General features: G+C 39.3%; 1 protein-coding gene across 23 annotated transcripts in view; it reads left to right on the forward strand.

The window, feature by feature from the left end:
* SOX6 (SRY-box transcription factor 6) overlaps positions 1-19,846 on the forward strand; it is a 451,605-nt gene that overhangs the window by 277,813 nt on the left and 153,946 nt on the right. For all 23 annotated transcript variants that reach the window (XM_048853489.2, XM_048853504.2, XM_048853488.2 and 20 more), the window contains 2 exons: positions 5,360-5,532; positions 9,818-9,886. In XM_048853489.2, the coding sequence (XP_048709446.1) occupies positions 5,360-5,532; positions 9,818-9,886 (242 nt within the window). The remainder of the gene's footprint in view (positions 1-5,359; positions 5,533-9,817; positions 9,887-19,846) is intronic.

The raw sequence follows: 19,846 nt of genomic DNA on the forward strand, positions 1-19,846 counted from the left end.
TTTCTGTTGCTGAGTACAAAAGAACAGAGTTTGAAATTACATTCAGTAGCTCTGAAAATCTTTTGTTTCTTGTTCCTGTTTATTTTCTCTGTTCCCCACAGCTATCGCTATGCCATCATGTCTCTAGAATCTCGAATGGAATGTCATCTTGTGAGAGTCACTGACATGCAGATAAACCAGTAAATAGACTGATCAATGACAGGGGTGGGAGAAGTGCTGGAAAAGCAGTGGAACAAATTTCTCTTCTCAAACTGCAAAATAATAAACTCTGTATCTACAATTTTGGGACATGAGGTTTATAATCACTTTCCAAACATTTTTAAGAAATCTGGACAGATAATAATAATAATAATAATATTTAGCTTTTATACAGCACCTTTCACGTATACCACCTCTTCAAGCTCTTTACAAAGGAAGACAGGATTATTATCCACCTTTTACAGATGGAGAAACTGAAACACATGAAGATGAAATGACTTGTCCACCCAGCAGGCCAGGTCTCCTGAGTCCCAGTCCAGTGCTCTGTCTACTGAGCTACACTGCCTTCCAGATGGAAGTGCAGCATATCATTATGCACATTTTAGTAAGGATTTGAATGTAAGATTTGGGAAAGTATAATTTTTTTATAGCACCAGAAATGCACATGGAGCTTTATAAACAATTTTGAAAGACAGGACTTTGCCACAAGGAGAATACACTGTAAGTGCAATCTTAGCTGACAAAAAAAATTTAGTTGGTCTCTTTTGGAGTTGATTTATAGCTGTTTTATTTTATTACTCTCTGTTAGATTGACCTATGACCAAAATTCCTCAATTTTTCCTTTGATGTGTTGGTTCTGTTCAATTTGATCACTTTATCTCAATGTACACTTAAAGCAATACAAGATTCACTGTTAAATCAATGAACACAATGGAGAATTGAATTGATGGAACAATTATGATTATTTATTTAGCTTATTAGACACCAAGGAAGGGTAGATACTTTAATGTCTACAATGAAGAATAAATTATTGTTTATTCTAAACTTTTGATGAGGAAAATTGCCGTTATGTTTACTTTTTAAAAAAATTTCCTTAAATACCAGTGACTTCCCATTGAGCCTCAAAATTTTAAATACAACCAGTAAAGAAGTCAATGGATCAAATTCAGTAAATCTGAAGTCACTGAAATAAAGGCCCACAAGAAAAATGTGTCAATTTTAAAGGTCTTTCTTAACTGAAGACCATTTTGTGATGGAGCCAAAGGTTAATAAAATCAGTAGTGAATGTAGCAATTTTACAGATAAGCTATTCACAACAAGTGTAGTTACTTGAATAAAAAGCTAATTCAGTTCTAAAATGCCACATGCAGTAGCAGTGAATAGCTGCTTTTAGGTGCTTTCTGGAGGAGGATAAAATACAGAATCACAGCACTCTTCTCTTCCAGCGTCCCTGGCTGCCTGTAAATTGCTGTGAATGGGACTGTGGGCTGACAGACTCTATTAAGACAAACTGCCTTTCTCATCGGAGAGATAAAATAAATCAGGTGTTTAGTCAAATTAAAATACTTCAGATGGAGCAGGCCCTGGGGAGCACTGATCCACCTGACAAATCTTAGCGAAACTCAAGACAGATGTGTTTTGGGGATAAGGAAAGCTCCATGGAAAAAAATGCAGCACTGTCTTTGGAGTTAGAGAATAGATATAGTTCAGAGCAGAGAGAGAAAGCTACGTGTGTAATATATAGTAGTTTATGAAAGCAGGCATATTTACTGTATGTTGATATCTTTTATATGAAGTTTTTTGTTTTATCTGTCTTCATGGCAAATGTATTGTACAGACAGCTATATATATATTAGTCAGCAGAGGAGTTTATTTACTGGTAATGATTTTAGGGATCTTGTAGCTCGCTGCAGTAAGTGGATGTGAAACAGATGATGATGGTACACAGCTACTGATGACCTCTGTTGGCCCAGCTAGATCAGCTCAATCTGGTCTGCATTCTTAGCAAGTTGTTTTTTATTAGTATTTAAACTGTAAAATAATGGATAGGATTTTCCACTCCAAAATTAAATTATGCCATTAACCCCCCACCCGCAACATTCAGGTATCTTTTATCCTTTCTTGCCACAAGTAGCGTTCAACTAGGATGTGGCACAGTTTCATAGGCTTCTCGTTATTTTCAATGAGCATGCTTTAGGGTCATCAGTCCTATCCCATTTGTGGACATGAGTTGTGTGGGAATGAATAAGGATTAATAATTGGTGGTGGGGGTCAATAATGTAATGGGATTAATTATTTTAGATGTGGTTTTCTTCTAAAACAATTACCACTGCTGTTTTCTGAATGGGAAATTGTAACTTCAGTGTGCAACTGTATGGAATTAAAAGAATGGGAAAGGAGATATCTTAGATGCTTGTGTTCTATCATACCTACATCAAGCATTCCAGCTAAGTCTAACAGAATAGTCAAATGTCACAGCTTTAGCAAGCATTTTGTGTGCTGGTTTTATAACCATATTATGACATAAATACAAAGCATGCAGAATAATATAGTAACAAATTGGAATTGTAATGCCTGCCTTGGGTATGTAAAATATTTTATGACACTAAAATCAAGGCTCAGAATTTCAATTCAGAAGCTGCTTGACAGATGTGGAAGTCTTAAGCTATGGTTTCCCCAGATGTCAGTGAATGGGTCTGAATATCATCTTAGTCAGCAGGTTGCTCCCAATTGTCTTTCTGGATTAAGTAGAGGAGTAGATCAGTGGTGGCTATGGAGGGCAGATAAATATGTTTCCTCATGGCAGTGTGGAGTGTATTTTTGAGGTGGCTGTCTATTAATTGAAACTTAACTAGGGGGTACATATTTCAAAAGCACCTAAATCACTTTGAAGCCGCAATGTAAAATTTTCAAAAGTGACATAGTCACAAAGGAGTTGGTTAGGTCACTCATCTGAGAAGAGGGAGACCTGAGTTCAAATCCTTGCTGTAGAGGTTTAAATCCTGTGTCTGGAACAGGGACTTGAGCCCCAGGACTTCCATCTACCAGGCAAGTACTCTAACCAGTGCGGTATAATGGAGTGGATGACATGTCTTCCTCAGTTTTGTGAATGCCAGTGGTGCCTAAATTCCCTTGTGAATCTAGCCTGCAAATCATAATATTTCATATTGCAACTGTCAGAATGAACTGCTTTGACATTTCTGACCCTCTCCCCTATTTTTTATTGAAATCACACAAACTCCCAAAATGTTTTGGTCAATCTGAATCTGCATTTTTTAGCAAAGAAAACAAAGTTTTGGTTGAAAAATTTTGTCCAGCTTTATTTAGGAGCCTAAATTCCTCTGATTTTCAGTGAAACTTAGGCTCCTATGTGCCTACATCACATTTGAAAATAGTATTTAGCCTTCCAACTCACTTAGACACTTTAAACATTTTTACCCAGATTCTCTTTTGGGGCGTTGATGCACTATTTTAAAGTTCACACGAGCCCTCTGGAGTTTCACAAGAAATTGGATTAAACAATAGAATGCCCTTCAGCTTTTTTCTTTTAAATATAAATATTAATTGAAATTAAGAAATGCACTTCCAAACAGTTACCTTTTTACCCTGAAGTTTTGGGCTGCTGAGCAAGAATGATTTAATCCATGCAGTAACTGTATTCTCTTTCCAGCCAGATAAACAGATGTAGGCCACATTTTTGGAACACTTTACATGAAAATCATATTACATTTTCAACCTATCTTTTGAAAAATCCTTACAATACTATTTCCACAATAGCATTTCAGAATATTTCTTCCAAAGGGATTTTCTTAATATTTACAAGAGAAAACATAAAAATGCAGTAAATACAGATTGAAGATTTCTGAAATCCTTTCACTAATCTTGGCCTCTTCAGGTTTTTATCCTGTGCCCATCAATGTGGCAGCTGAGCACCGCTGGTGACCATGTTTGAATGTAAAACCCTCTACACATTTAAAAATAATATTAATCCAAAAATAATGTAGTGTAAGTAGTTGAGTCTCTGGGAGTCTCAAACCTGCTGCATAGAATCCTGTTTGTTTCCCCATCCTTGGAGAAGAAGCAGCTACTGAAACCTGGCAGCCTCTTCTTGCCTGGAAGACTTCCATCCTCCTCTAGGGAGGAAGGTAGATTCAGAACTCTGGTGCCAGCTTTTCCATTCCTTACTTGACCCACTTCCCCACAACTCTCTTCTCCTTCCTCAAAAAGTCTTAAGGCTCCTCTTTACCTGAAGCTGTCTTCTGTGAGTCAGTGGGAGGGAGGAATCGCCTTACCTCCTCATCTGATTTCATATGTCTTTGGGGCATCCAGCAGGCTCAAATGGATCTTTAGCTGGTTGGCCTGCTCCCCACCTCTTGTTTATTCTGTGGGCCTGGCAAGACTCATTTCCTCCAAATCCAGTTGGAGCTTTCTTCCCAGGAGAAAGTAGTTGTTTTGCTTCCCAATGTCTCTTCACTGTATTGTGCTCTCACTGTACTTGTCCATTATAGTACTCTGGATCTGAGATGCTCACATGGGAAAGAAACCTGTGTGATTCAAGTACAGTAAGTTGAGATTATTATTTGTGCCAAAGTAAAATAGTTTATATTTAGCATATTTTTTGGCTTCATTCGCAAAAGGATCGTGAACTTTTTACTTGGAGAACCATACAGTTTACCCATAAACAGACTGCTAAGCACCATTAGTGCAAAGAATAAATGTACCGTAGTATCATGTTAATTAAACACTCTGCAGAGTAAACTTTGAAAGTTAAATGAGAATGTTTAAAAGTATTTTCTCAGGTTGAACCATTTCTCAATGGCTACAAGCGTAGCTCGCCTTGTATACTTGTTCCATAACAGAGGTTTACCTTTGCCATGATTTCTCAATGACAATAAATGACCCACATGCTGTACCATTCCTACAGCATGCTATATATGGATGGAAATCTTCTTAAATAAATGACCAACAAACCATTAAAGTGCTGTCCTTATAATACAGAATCTTGTTGCTTATTTTTTTTCAGAATGTACAACTGAGGGGAAATTATGTTAATCAAAATGTGAATTTGGTAGTACATGAAGTAGTCATTACACTGGGAAGGTTTAGATGGAAGGGAAAGAGAGATTTGATATCGCAGAGTACATCATTAATTACTCTTGTCGGAAAAAAGGAATAGTTGCTCTCAATTGCTCTTCTGCTTCACAATTCTTGTAACGTCCTCTACTGCTTGGAACATAGCAAGGCTGCATGCTGGGAATTTCTAGTAAAATATATGTTCAAGTTGTCACGTGGAAAAAGCACTTTGGTACTTAGCCCAATTTCTTTGTGAATATTGTTCAATAACTGCTGTCTTCACAATGTATCTTTCCTCCTCATTTAGGTACGCCAGAAAGCCTGGCAGAAAAAGAGCGACAGCTCTCTACCATGATCACCCAGCTGATCAGTTTACGGGAGCAGCTCCTGGCTGCCCATGATGAACAGAAAAAGCTGGCAGCCTCACAAATTGAAAAACAACGGCAGCAAATGGACCTTGCTCGCCAACAGCAAGAACAGGTGAGGCTCCAAGAAAGAAATCTGTGAAAATGTTTCTTGTAGAACGTTAAAAACTCATAATAAACATTGTTCTGCTTGGTATTTCCTTTCATCAATTTTATTAAAAGAAATTGTATTCCTTTGTAACCAATAGAAATAATGAATTGCTTTTTTATTTTCATAAAGGGAAAAATATCATAGGAGACTGAGAAAAAGTAGTGTTTGGCATTTCAAAGCATTTCTTTCCTACAATTAATCTCAGTGGATACATTGTTTGATTTCTTGCTACTCATGTGATGAAGGGTAGGAAGTTACCAGTGAAATCATAATTTTTTAATTCTCTCTCTCTCTCTCTCTGTCTGACAACTAAACAATCAAAGAAAAAAGTACATAATTGAGAGACCAGAATATCTACGGAGAAAAGAAGGCAAATAATATTTTTAAGAAACACAGTTGTTCTAAAGAGCTGTCCTTGTCTTGTTGTATAAAAATCTAACAATGATCCCATATACTAATCCCCTAGGCATTAGATCAGACAGATCCAAATTAATGTGCAGTTTTTAGGAATCTGACATTATTACTAGAATTATCTTTTCAGTTAAATGTATTTTATAGGTTATATAGCGCAATATATGCTCTGTTGATTTTAATGAGTTGTGACGTCTGGTATTTTATGTGCTTGAATATTTGCCCACATGTAGGAATATGGACTCATCCCTTAATGGAAAATAACATAAAGGAACACTGTAAAAAATCAGAAGTTAGAATGTCATTTAGCCATCCAGAGATGACACAGTAATTAACTATTGACACTTGTGAATAAGCTAGCACAAATTAATCTTGACACATTTGCAGACGAGTGATATCTTACAGTGAACACTTTGTAATTATATTTCAAAATGAAAATTAAATGACACTTAAAACTAGGTTGTCATGCTCAATGAAGCGAGCATGTAGCTCAACCGATTGGCAAATACATTCAGAATTTGAGCCACATGTGCTTATGTATCATACTTCACTGTGTCGAGCCTATACATCTAGCCTATGTTAGGATAATTGCACTGTGGTGTTTTCTATGCATTTTCTATTACAGCAGTAAACCATTTAGGAGGAACCATCAATATTAGATGCATAGTGGTGTTTTGTTGGTTTCCATCAGGAAATGAATATTCAAATGCTAAAAGAAAAAGAGTACTTGTGGCACCTTAGAGACTAACAAATTTAGTCTCTAAGGTGCCACAAGCACTCCTTTTCTTTTTGCGGATACAGACTAACACGGCTGCTACTCTGAAACCATTCGAAGCTACGGTATTGTACTTAGAGATGCAGCCATCTGTACACCAGCTTTCTGAACTCTATCAAATTAGCCCCTCTACATGAAGAAGCTAAACAAAGCCCTCAACACTGCCCTGACTAACTTAGGATGCAGAGGACCGGCCAGATCGCCAGCAGTTCAGAATGGTTCAAAACATAGGATCTAGTAGCTGTGGAATCTATGTAACAGTCAGAAAGCAATCCCTGTGTATGATTTTCATTCTGAATCTGATTTGGGTGCTGGGGTGGACATTTGCTTGAGCTAATTTGAGTACCACTGTGAATTGAATCTTGAAATGTCCACTTGTGAACATGCATCAAGTAAGATGTAATACAACTTTAAGGTGAAATGGCATCATGCATACATCATTAATTAAAATAACGTTACTTAACCATTCATATGGATGTGTGAACTAAGTAAAGAGGATCAGCTGCAATTGCCCCTCTAAGCATAGGTGGAACTGGTGATCATAATTAGAACAATAACCAGGCACTCTGAGAACCCGGCAGCTGTTCCTGTATCACAGGATGTCCAGACGTACTGACCCTCTGAGCTGCATACAACAATCTTCAGAAGTTCAAGAGCCAAGGTGTGCCTGCCAGGGCTCGGGGCTTCAGTCCTGCAGTGGGGCCGGGACGGGGGGTTGTCTCAGGGCTTCAGCCCCCTGAAGTTGTGGGGGAGGGGGGAAATTGGGGCTTCAGCCCTGCTCCTGCTGAAGCCCCTAGTCCCGGCGGGGCTGAAGCCCCAAGACCTCCCTCCCTGCTGGCACAGGTGCTGGAACTAGGGGTGCTGGGGGAGCTGCCGCACCCCCTGGCTTGAAGTGGTTTTCGTTATACACAGGGGTTACAGTTTTGTTCAATGGCTCTCAGCACCTCCACTATAAAAATTGTTCCAGCATCCGTGCCTGCTGGGCAGAAGCTCTTAACCCCATCATCCCGCCACAGGGCAGAAACCCCAAGCTCCCCCAAACAGCCTGATCGGCAGAGAATGGGGGGAAAGCAGAGGGCGCTTAGAGAGCCACACTTTAACTGTAAAAGAGTCGCATGTAGCTCATGAGCCATGGTTTGGCCATCCCAGCTATGTTATCTGGTCACACACTGTCCCCCTCTCCAGCAGGCCTTGCTAACTGATGCAGGACCCTGTTTGAGTTAGTTGCTTAAGTAGCAGGAGCAGGCCTGAGTCTTCATTCCTCACTCACTAAACTCCCATTGACTTCACAGGAAGTTTAGCCTTCGGAGATCATGACCATAAAGACAGTTTGAGCCCATTTGTAGGCAACTGTTTGGCAGTCCCTGAAAGTGGTTTGATTCTGCTCCTGTGCTAACTATCCTGTCTCTCAGCTGCAGGAACTGGTGGACATCAACTTCCTATTTGAGGGTGTAATTGGGACTTATGTGGTGCATAAATCTTGTACTCATCCCCTGCACAGGGATGATTTTTTCGTGTAGCAATGAAATAAATGCATATTTTTTCAGATCCTGCAATTTTAAAAGAAAAAGAAACCTAAAACTGATCATTTTGTGCTATACTATTGCCTTCTCCTAACTTGTGCATTAAGATACTGCATTTTTGTTTGCATATTATGCAACTGATCTGTATACTTTGAGCTAAAGTTAGTTGAAAATGCAGTCATGTTTCAAAATCACCCTTGCAGCATTTACTGTATTTTCTTTATCAAAATGTTATCTCTACTGCCTATTTTCTTAGCTTTCCCAACATTGAAACATACACACTTGTAAAATCATGTACTATATTGGGGAAGAAGGGAAGAGCGCAAGAGAGAGAGAGAGAAAGCAGTGTTCTTCCCACACACTGGGAGCTAGGTACTCCTGAGTTCAGACATTAACTCTGGTACTGACTCTTGCAGAGGTAACTCAGAAGAAGTCTGATATCCCCCTTCCCAAGGAATATTTATAGGAGGGGAAATGATACTTGAGAAATGAGTCACAGTGTGAGGCTCAGACCCTCAGGACTGGGAGGAGGGTGTCCTAGCAGAAAGGGAAGTCAGCACGGTTGCTGAGGCAGGGTTTCCTGGGCAACTCAGATTCAATCCCTGATCAGATCTTCTGAGCAGTTATCCCTTCAAGGCAGCAGTCCCAGTAGCTCACCCAGCTCCTCTTGGCTTCTCCGCAGCAGCTGTATGGGAAGTTAATGGTGGTCGACATTATCTGCTGCACAGATTTCTGCTCAAAAATATGTCTTAGCTGAGAGGCTCAGGCCATCTCCTTCTGCTCTAAGAGCTCTTGGGAGAGCTTCCTCTCATTCTGCACAAGCCTCTCTGCACTCTGGCCCATTGCTATATGAACTTGCTTCTCTCAACCCATGTAAAGGAAAAGGAGCCTCAGACCCCTAACCTCTCACCTTCACTTGCCCAGCTGATAAAAGGAGAATAATAATAATCACATATTTCACAGATTTCTTCTGAGAATTAATTATTTAGCCCCAGATTCTGCCACTTTTACACATTGAATAGCACCTTTCTCACTGAGCAGTTCCACTTAAGGCAGTGGGACCTACTAGGGAGTAAGATACCACTCAAAGTGAATAAGACTGACACAATCTTGCCCTTATATGTTGTATTTTGAAGCACTCTATATAGCCCCAGTTCAACAAAGCAATAAAGTATGTCCTTAACCTTAAGCACCATAGATAGGGATGGAATCACACACCTGCATAAGTTTAAGGATATGCTTATGTGCTTTGCTGAGTTGGGGCCTAAGTGTTTAGTATTAGTACATAAGTTTTACTGGATAGTTACGTTCTGATGTTATATTTAAGTTTGAAATGTTTCTATTATTTATACAGGTACCTCAAAAAATATCGTTCACTAATCTTCCTCCTGGTGTTTTGGTAACTCTTAACAAATGATGCTCAATAAAAAAAAACCAAAACTGTTTGAAATGATCATGAAGAATAACTCAGAGGTTGTTTTCACTCAATAAGATGAAAGTTTGGACATTACTGTTTTAATGAAAAATTTATTTCTAATAGATTGCAAGACAACAACAGCAACTTTTGCAACAGCAGCACAAAATCAATCTACTGCAGCAGCAAATTCAGGTCAGTGTGTTTTATTGCTCTCTTCTGATTATGCTTAAATTCCATTTACAGAGAGGGAAGGATTTAAGATAAAACAACCACATGCTTTACGCATAAACCCCTACAAAGAGGGTCTCTGTGTCTTTGAAAATAATTGTCAACAATATTTTGATGGAAACTGCTTTTGGTTAATAAGCAGGTTTTTTGAAAGTTGTGAATTATTTCTTAAATCTTGCCATTTAACTCTAGAATCTGCAATCATTTTGATTTACACACCATGAAGGAGAAGCAGAGATTCAGTTATTGTTTATAGATTACTTTATTGTACAAAAAGAGAATTGGCTTTATAAGGAGAAGATTATTATGGAAAACAGTCCATAGAAAACGCTTGAAACTTCATTAACCAAAGCAAACAGCTATAGAGCAGGAAGATAGCCTTTGAAATGCCAGCATACCCCAAACCTGTTGTGACACACAACTAGGTTCCCAGGCTCTGATATCCTGCCTAATATCCAAATGCGTGCTGGTGCACCATGACCCGCAGTACCTTTTGGTGCACCCCATAGGCAGCCTTGTAGCTGTGCCTAACCCGTAGTCTCTTGCTTGATCACGTACACGTAGACTCTCAAGTGTCTATACAGTCAAACTTTATTTGCAGGTGTTCTTGATGTATGGATTTCCTCACTGTGTCATCCTCCCCACTTCACCGTTCTCCCTTGGCCTATTCTTCTATTTAAATTTGCCATCCTGGCTGTTGACAAGCTATTGGGTGGCTGGTCACCTGCTGTGTTGTTGGTTATGTTGTGCAGCCAGATGCACCAGTGAGAGCCACCCGCCTCTGTCCCTACTATCCAGCAGTCTCTGTAGGCAGAAATTGCACTTATTCCCTTCCTCATCCTTACCCCAATATGTTTGTATATCCCTTTACAAATATCACAATGTTATTTTGTTTAGACATTAATTGGGTTAATTAACATTTGTAAAGTACACTGACACCCTGGGATGAAAGGCACAATAGAAGTGCAGAACATTGTCCTCATTGTTTTCTTGGCTGAATGTAGTTTTGAAAAGAAGACTGTGTATCACTATCTTAGTTGTGCATTGGGGAAAGAGAACATAAAAATACTTGAGGCAAATAAATATTACATATTCCTCTCTACCCCTGACTTGCAGAACAGGTAACATTAGTTTTAGAAAACCATTAATTAGTTTATTACATAAAAAAATCTTGAATTGGCATAAGAGCTGCAAATAAAGGATAACTTAAATGGTTTAAAAATATAAAAGAGACCAGAAAAAATGGGTCCTGGCATTTTTCAAGGTGAATGGGGTTTAACATTTCACAATGAAACGGGACAAAGCTAGTCTCCTTAACAAATTCATCTTATTTCACCATGAGCTGGACCATCAGTGTGGGACCATTCAAGGAATTTCTTGAGTGCATACAAACACTCCTAATTAGAATTATATGTATCAGTAGAACTTGTTGGCACAGAAGGAGTCAAATTATGACTGTGGGAGCCTTTAAGGCACTGGAATGGGGGAATCATCTTTGGCAAACCTTCATAGGGTATGGGACTACCCTGGTCACTCCCCTCCATCCCATGTTCCTCTCAGTCACCTTTGGCTATCCTCAGAATACTTATTCATGAAAGAGTTATGCAAGAGTTTTTTACTTCTGTTGAAAAGTGGGATACACAGACATGGGAAAATGTGGTGTCATGGCAAAAGTCAGTTTTTCTATCTATCTGGCAGAACATGGTTGGCTTCAATGGGAAGAATCTTACTTCATATTCCCAGTCCAAAAAAACTTAACGCTTCTCTGAGGTTTTTGGAAACCCTCTGGGTCCTACTATCTGACTCTCTTGCATTCCCAAGTGATTCCAACTGAACAGTATTGTGGGTAGATCACCAATCAATAGAACTCCATAGGAATCCTCACTAACCTGCCAGGGACTTTCAAAAGGTCAAAGTAGGGCAAGAACCAAATGTATTTTAGTTTTGGGAGGATTTTCATACCCTAGTCTATAGTGCTTATGCCCGCATATAATTTGTCTGCTAATGCAATGGGTTATGGGTACAATTCTTGGCATATTTTCAGAAACAGTTTTCTTTTTGCACTTGTCAATTTTTGATGAACTTACTAAGAAAAAACAAACAAATAATCCCCCCCTCACACACAAAAAAGAGGGTGAAACTAAATTTGTAAATTTCATGTAATGTGTAGGCCCTTTTGTGTTAGAAAAGTTGGACTGGTTTCTTTATGGAGAAAGTGGTAACTGTGCTTGCAAGAATATGTCAATATAAAACGAATAATACTTGGGAGCTGGGTGCCACCTTCATTATGGGAATTGAAAATCCACAGATTTCCCTGAGATTCATTGTGAAATCTTAACTTGCTTGCAGCATGGCCAATAACAAACTGACTGCAGTTCTCACACAGTGAGAATAGCTCTGGAATAGCTTTATTTTTGTGCCCAATCTCATTTCTTCTTGCATTGGGATTAATTCTGGTTCTGATTGCGTCATTTTTAAAAGGCGAGTTCTAAGGCTGTCCTGTGGTAATAAAATAATAAGGATCGCTACCTTGCCAGTCTTTGTTGTAACCTACATACATGATGCCATGATAGCAGGAATCCATCAGCAGAAATTTTATGGCCTCTGTTGTTCTGTCAGTGGTGCAATGTCTTCCATTGGATTTGGGAAAGGTTTGCTCTTCCAGTGATCTGAGTTGACAACACATTGCAAGTGACTTGCAGCTTCCTTCTCTCTCCACCTCCATTTTTTCTCCTTTGTAGGATCCTTGGTAACTGTCTGAATCCTTGTGCATCTCTCCACATGAAGATGCATGACAGGACTTTTGGGGGAGCAAATGGCTATTCTTTGTCCCTCAATCACTACTAAATCTTTTCCCACTTGACCTTCCCCATATTGATTGACTAATTAGATGTGGAGGCTGGGCCAACATAGGGTGCTCTTACTCCATGTTTGTACAGTGGTTTGGGTTCTATTGCATGTGAAATATTTGTAGAGTGATTTTTGCTCATATGCATAGGATGGAATCTAATCAATGTGTCTGAGGCAGGGAAATAATTTTTCCTCCATATCTTGGTGGCCAGGCTCTGGTGGGCTTCTTGCCTTCCTCTGGAACATCCTGTAAGACTCCTCCTGTCAGTGATTAGGGTTGTTGGGGATGTGACATATCAAACATGCATGTGGTCTCTCAGAAGGGCTGCTAGGAATGCTAGTTGTTAGGTTTATGGAGGAAATCTCCTATTTTAACTGATGTTTAGCCTACATAATACACAGTTGCCATCAGCCAAGTGGTTCTTCCTTATTTATTTGTTTTTGCTTAATTTGTTGCAGGTTTGTTACTCAGGCATTCCTTGTGATAGAAGTCTTAGTCTTCTCCTTTATAGCTTATTGTAGGTTTGGGAATGGGGGAGATCCTCCTTGCTATTTAGTTGACTGAGACTGTTAAGACTAGGTGTCTACATTTCTTGTACCTGAAAATCTGTTGGCAATGGGTGAGATGTTGCTGGGCCAAGGATAGGCTGAAGGATGTGATGCTTCATATTGCTGTGTCTGGTGTGAAATAATAATGGTCCCCTTTTATAAGAGATTATGAAATGTGAAACTTGTAGGTGTCAATTTAATCTGGGCACAGGCCTGTTCATGGCCCAGCTACTTGGAAATCAGTTCACTATGTTCTCTACTGCAGTATTCCGGGGCAAGTGATTGCGGATACAATGTTTTCATTACATGAGATGCATCATGTACTTGTCTAATCTTCTGAGGTTAGTGGCATAGTCTCCAAACAATAATTTATGTAATCCTTTGAACGATTAGAAATAATCAAAGAGGCTCACTCTACTTCAGTCAACAATAAGTAAAAGTGAAAAGGATCCATTAAAACAATCACTTATTTGCCCCCTAAATTGCCGTTACTTCAAACATTTTATTTCATTTATCCTTTTCAAGGACCATTTTCACACTCCATATCCGATTATCATATATTGTGCAGCTTTGCCAACAGCATGTCAACAAGAAACATATCAGATAGGTGTAGCAGGCAAAACCAGTATAGTCATCTTAGGAGTAATGAGCTCTTATATTTATTTATTTGTTCACAGTCAGTTCAGGTTTCTGGGGGTGCATTTTGGGGAGGCAGTTTTGTCTAGTAGTTAAAACATGAGATGTTCCCCTTCTTTGTCCACTTCTATAAAGTGCTTTCAGATCCTGTGATGAAAGGCTCCAAATAAGTACAATGTTTGATTACTCCCGAGCCCTAGTACTCCTACCCCCTGAAGGTTGCTTCCCTCTCTGTGTGGACAATAAACACCCTTCTCCAGAAGAAGTTCAGAATTAGAAGAACTAGTGTTCCCAATTACGATCTGTAATCCTGCCGCCCAAGGCAGGCAAGTTTCCCATTGATTTCCATGGAGTTGTAGATGAGGAAAGACTTCAGGACAAGTATAGTCTGCAGAGTCAGGTTCTGAGCTGTTTTATATCCCTTGAGTCAAATTCATTTCTGATCTAAAATGTACAAAATCTTAAAGCAGTAGGAAAAAATTAGGCCACTCCAGGATAGGGTAGGGTGCTATTAATATATGCTATGCTGGGTAAACTCACCTTAGGAGATCTGGGAAAAATCCATTTAAGGAAAGACTTCTTTAATGCATCATAAACTGAAGGGAGCATTCACAGGATGGAAATGCTGAAGTCTGACTCTGTATAAAGGGCCCAACTGTGCAAGGTGCTGGGTGCCCTCAACTCCGAGTGAATTCAGAAACTTGTTGGAGACAGTCAACTCCTTGCAGGATTGGGTCTTCTGAGTGTCCGTGTTTTGCTGGAGGAGGAGGAGGGTGTATCTACACTGAGACTTTGAGCCCAATTCCTCAAGTGTTCTGCATGAAGAAGATCCATTTAAGTCCATGGGAGATATGGATGTGGAGGACTTAAAGAACCAGACCGTTTGCTGAGTCACTTCAGACTTGTGCAGGTATTGTTGGAATGAATGCTAAATTTGGCCACAAGTTTTGAAAGAGCTCAGTTTCCACATCTGGGGCCAGCACAATGGATGCTGAACTTTTTCTGAGAATCTGGCAGTAGGTCACAATGGGAACTGAGCCCTTTTGAAAATCTGGTCATAAGTGCTCCCATCCTTTTCCCTTCTCAATACCCTTACAATATAGTGCTTTGAATCAGGTGTAGTTTCCTTTGCATAGAAAAATTGGGTTCTTCTGCCCTCATAAGTAGTCTGTTTTAATTGAACCATAGAAATTATTTCTAATAGTAATTGTGTTCTAGTTTTTTAATGTGTACGTTCATGCTGCGTATCTTCATATCAACAAGCTTGCATTGTCTATTTCTGTTAAAATGAGTGAATATGATTACCATGATAGTAAACAAATAAAAGAATGGTAACATAAAAATGACAACTGTTTAAGCTGTTCTTGAATATGAATCATTTGAATCATACTTAAAACTTAAGAGGCTGATCTAACAAATCTTTCTCCTTATCCATGATTAACTACTAACAATTCAGGTACCTGGTGAGCTGAATAAGGACTATCTCTTTATGTGAAGTGCATGTCTAAAGATCAGGAATAATTACATTGCACATTAGCCTTCATGGCCTGCATGACCTGGTTAATTAATTTTTTGCTAGGATAATAATAGTAGAAATATATTTAAAGATATGCTTCATCATTAAGTATCTAATTGACCTCCAATTTTAAGAGCTGGACCTTTCATTTATTGCTTTTCAGAGATAGGTTAAACCTCCTAGCAGTAAGCTTGCTGAAAAGGCAAAAGCTGGAATCTAGCTATCGTCAGTCCCCAGTTGCTCTGTCTTAGGTTGTCTCTCTTTGTTTGTAAACTGTATTGAGCATTGACAAGCAAAAAGCAGTTACCATGCTACTGTTCTGGAACAAGGGAATATTCCTTTTTTTTTTTTTTTTTAAATCATCGATCATGAAACTGATCCCCTTCCTGCAAGTTCTGAACAGGACCAAATAAAGCCATTGAAAGCAATTTGATACCTCTGTTGGCGTGGTGTATGGATCAGATACTCCCTTGAAAGAAAATGAGGGTTATAAACAAAGCTTAGAAGTCTAGGAATAGCCCCCAGCTTCAGCAAACCCTTAAAATATTTTGTAATTGTATCTTCAATCATGAATTAGCCAGGAAAAACAGACCCTCTTTTCCCTTTTATTTCACTGCTGAATGCTGTTTTTAATTGCCCACAGCCATGCTGTTGTGATCTTCTTTGGAAGTTTCAAACCAGGATAAAAATGCAAATCTAATTATTTCTTTTATCTAATCTAATTAACTTTTAAAAGTAATGATAGATGCACTATAGCCTGCATCAAACATTTTAATAACCAAGTTTCTGGATTAAAGAATAGGTAAAACTACTGTAATTTATAAACAGTGAAAATTTAAATTATTGTGGTGGCTCAATAACCTGTAGCAATAGCTTATTAATTTGTAGTAGAGATTATACATTTCCTTTAAAATCCAGCTTGCTTATGAATTGAATCCAAACCATCATTAGCTTCTGTCTATTCAGTTCAATACCAATGCATTGCTGCAAAACTAAGACTAACCTTCTTCCAATGCAGTTGCCCACATGGGCTATTTGTAAACGTAAGATGTAAATGCCAGCATGTTACTGTAATTTGTACCCTTGTTATTTAATCAGAGACTGAGATTTCCAGAACTCTGCTGCGTGTGTAGCCTCACTGCTTCTGTCCAGCTCATCAGTCTCGTTAGCAAAGATGGAAACTAGTCCAATGTGAGAAGCAGAGCCAAAGAAAAAAGAGAAAAACAGAAATATGTTGAACATTTATGAAGCAAAGTAAAACATTTTATTTTTCATTTATTATTGAATATTGGCCTTTCCCCTATAAACAAGAGCCAGGTCTTGAAGTCCTTGCTCAGTATTTACTCTGGCAAATCCTGCATTGTGGGCAAAAAGTTACTCTTGGTATCTGCCCAAGTAACTTTGAGTAGGCAGTGGGGATATCAGTGTTGGGAAGAGGGAAGGAATCTTCCCCCCTTTCCACCAGGCTGTGGAGTGGAAGCTGAGCCACAGCTACTGCTCCATCTTAAGGGCTGGAGTAACTTCCAAAGCCCTAGCTGGCCAAGTGATCCACATGGTAATGGATACTCCAGCTAAGTCTTCATCCTTCCCTCCCGTCCCTTACCCCAAATACCCTGGCATGACAGCATGAAGGAAGCCCAAGCAGGGCTGGAATCCATGCCGGAGAATCACACCTCCTGTGCAGTCTCCTAAAATTCTGTCCTTGCCCTTCAGTCCCCTGTGCAGAAGAAACTCACTGGGTGCTCTGTATGTGGGGTATCCTGTTCACATAGGGTATGTCTACACTGCCATTAAAAATCCACAGCTGGCCTGTGACAGCTGACTCATGGGGCTCGGGCTGCTGGGCTGTTTCATCGCAGTGTAGACTCCCAGGCTTAAACTGGAGCTGGACTCTGGGACCCTCCCACCTTGCAGGGTCCTAGAGCATGGGCGCCAGCCTGAGCCTGGAAGTCTACACTGCAATGAAACAGCCCTGCAAGGCTGGGCCTGCCACGGAGTTGGGTGTCTTAACTGCAGTATAGACATACCCGTAGAGGTGTGGGCAAGATTTTCCCTGACTTAGAATAAAGAGTTTCTGGTTTTAGCCACAAGTTAATCAATAAACTCAGCATGAATACACTTTTATTTTGTACACTGTCCCCTGAAAAGTTAAGATATCTTCCTAATACTTTTCTAATTTTTCTGTGATTTTTTGATTAAATAGATTTGTGTCTCCTTCCTAGATCTAAACAAATTGTATTTAATGCAAAAAATAAGTCTTGTGTATCTCTTTCATATCACTTCTCTAATTACAGAGCAGAAAATGGTAGAATAGCATATGTTAGCAACGTGAGCAGCAGTCTATGAAATGAGCTACAAGTTAATAAAATGATCTTGTGGTGATGTTGGCCAAATGCTAGCACACATGTTTCGGAAAGTGATATTTCAACAGACTTGAAGAATAGGACTTTGGCACACGGGTGCTGAACGTGACATGTGGAAATTAGCTAAATCTACAGTCAATGTCATTGTTCCTCAGGCTCAAGTTGGTGCGAAAGTGATAGTAGCTGCCTTTTCTCCCACTCCCTCCCCTCACGCTCCCTTTTTAAAGTTAACAGTGGTGTTTGGGGAGGGGCATGGCACACTCTTCAGTCCAAGCACTCTTGTTTCTTTCATTCTTATGAGTGCTGCATTGCAGACTTGCCAGTGGTCAATACTTCTTTTTCTTCTTTCAGTCTACCCTGTAGGCCTGTTCCTGTGAAATCCTGGCCCCATCAAAACTGGTGGCTAAACTCCCATTGACTTCAGTGGAGCCAACTTCTGTGCTTTACTTAAGTGAGGACTGCAGACTTGAGCTCTATTTGTTTAGGCTCAGATTATGAGCAGCCCCAAAAGATATCATAGAATCATAGAATATGCAGAGGAGCAAGCAAATATTACCTATCCCACTCATGCTGCTGCTCAGGGGCCACTTCCAGCAGCCCTCACAGTGCTCCCTGCAGTCCACTTACTTCACCCACGCTTGTGCAGCTTGCAGCCCCAGTAGTCACTATGCCTCTCTACATGCCTCTAGTGCTCCTCCTGGGGCACTGCAGCTCCAAATCACCAGGCTGTGGTGGTAAAGCTACAGTCTAACCCCTAATTAATGTCAAAATCAGCCTGCATAATTGGAAGTGTTTGCTTAACCACAGAAAGTCAACTTCCACCCTCAGTTGCACCTGCACAAACAAACTAAAGTGTATAAGTGGGAGCAAAATTTGGGCAATTGCTTTCCTTCCAAAGGGTCCAATCCTGCAAAGCCTTGTTTACATGAAGTAACCCTTACTCGCACAACCAATATCTGACTACTTGTATATCTAAATATAACTCCCGCTTTGCAGAATTGGACCCATAATAGAGAAGAATGTACAATTAATTACATTAGGTTTGCATTAAAACATATCCCATAACTATGACATAGAAACTGCATAAGATGTTGGCCTTTATTTTGCAAATAGTTCTACTTGCTGTGGAGTTTTCTGTGACTGTCTATAACATGTTGGCCAACAGGGAAAACCAACTTGGGTTTGGATTATATTTTTTTTCTACAGTGCATACTGCCCAGGATTCAGTGAATAAAGAAAACAGTTAATAAAAGTACAGAAACAACTTGATTTATGGTGATATCCATGTATACAAGCAACACTGGAATGTGATGATATCAGAGGTCAAAGTTTCTGTCTTCAGAAGCAGGTATTTGGAAGAAAAATGATGAAGTACAGCACCATATAAAAAGGCCAAAAGCATATAGAAAATAAATTGTAAAGTACTTTTTGAAATCTGACAATAAAATGTTGAATTCACCAGATGGCATAAACTTTGACCTAAGAGATCAAAGTAGTTTTTAGTTGTTATAATTAATGATGTGTTAAAATTCTGTTATAAATCTGTTTGCCTGTGTTTGCAGAAGTTGTGAAAATTAGTTGAAGAATACAAGTGCATTATTAAATCAATTTGGGTAGAAAAGTTTATTAAGACGGTACTTAGTTTCACAACAATACAGAAAAAATAAGTGTATTCTTGTCTGGATTCACATGGGGATTATGCACCCATATGGAGAACAAGATAGAACTGGAAAGAAAAAAAAAGAGAAACAATTTGACATTCTGTAAATGTTTGGACTATTTTAACCAAAAAAAGTAAAAGTGAAATGGATGGCCATTTGTCTTGGTCTTAAGCACCCAACCCCGTTACTAGCAAAAACTGGTCCCTGTTAAAGGTGATCTTTATGAAAAAGTTGAACAACGTTGCACTGGAAATCACCTGGGAATATTTTAAAGTAGTTGCGCAAGTAAGAGGGAACTGGCCTTTCAGTGCAGGTTCACTGTATGGCCTTCTGTGCTTTACAGCTTTTT

The sequence above is a fragment of the Caretta caretta genome, chromosome 6 (genome assembly GCF_965140235.1).
Source record: "Caretta caretta isolate rCarCar2 chromosome 6, rCarCar1.hap1, whole genome shotgun sequence".
In the NCBI taxonomy this organism is placed as follows: domain Eukaryota; kingdom Metazoa; phylum Chordata; order Testudines; family Cheloniidae; genus Caretta; species Caretta caretta.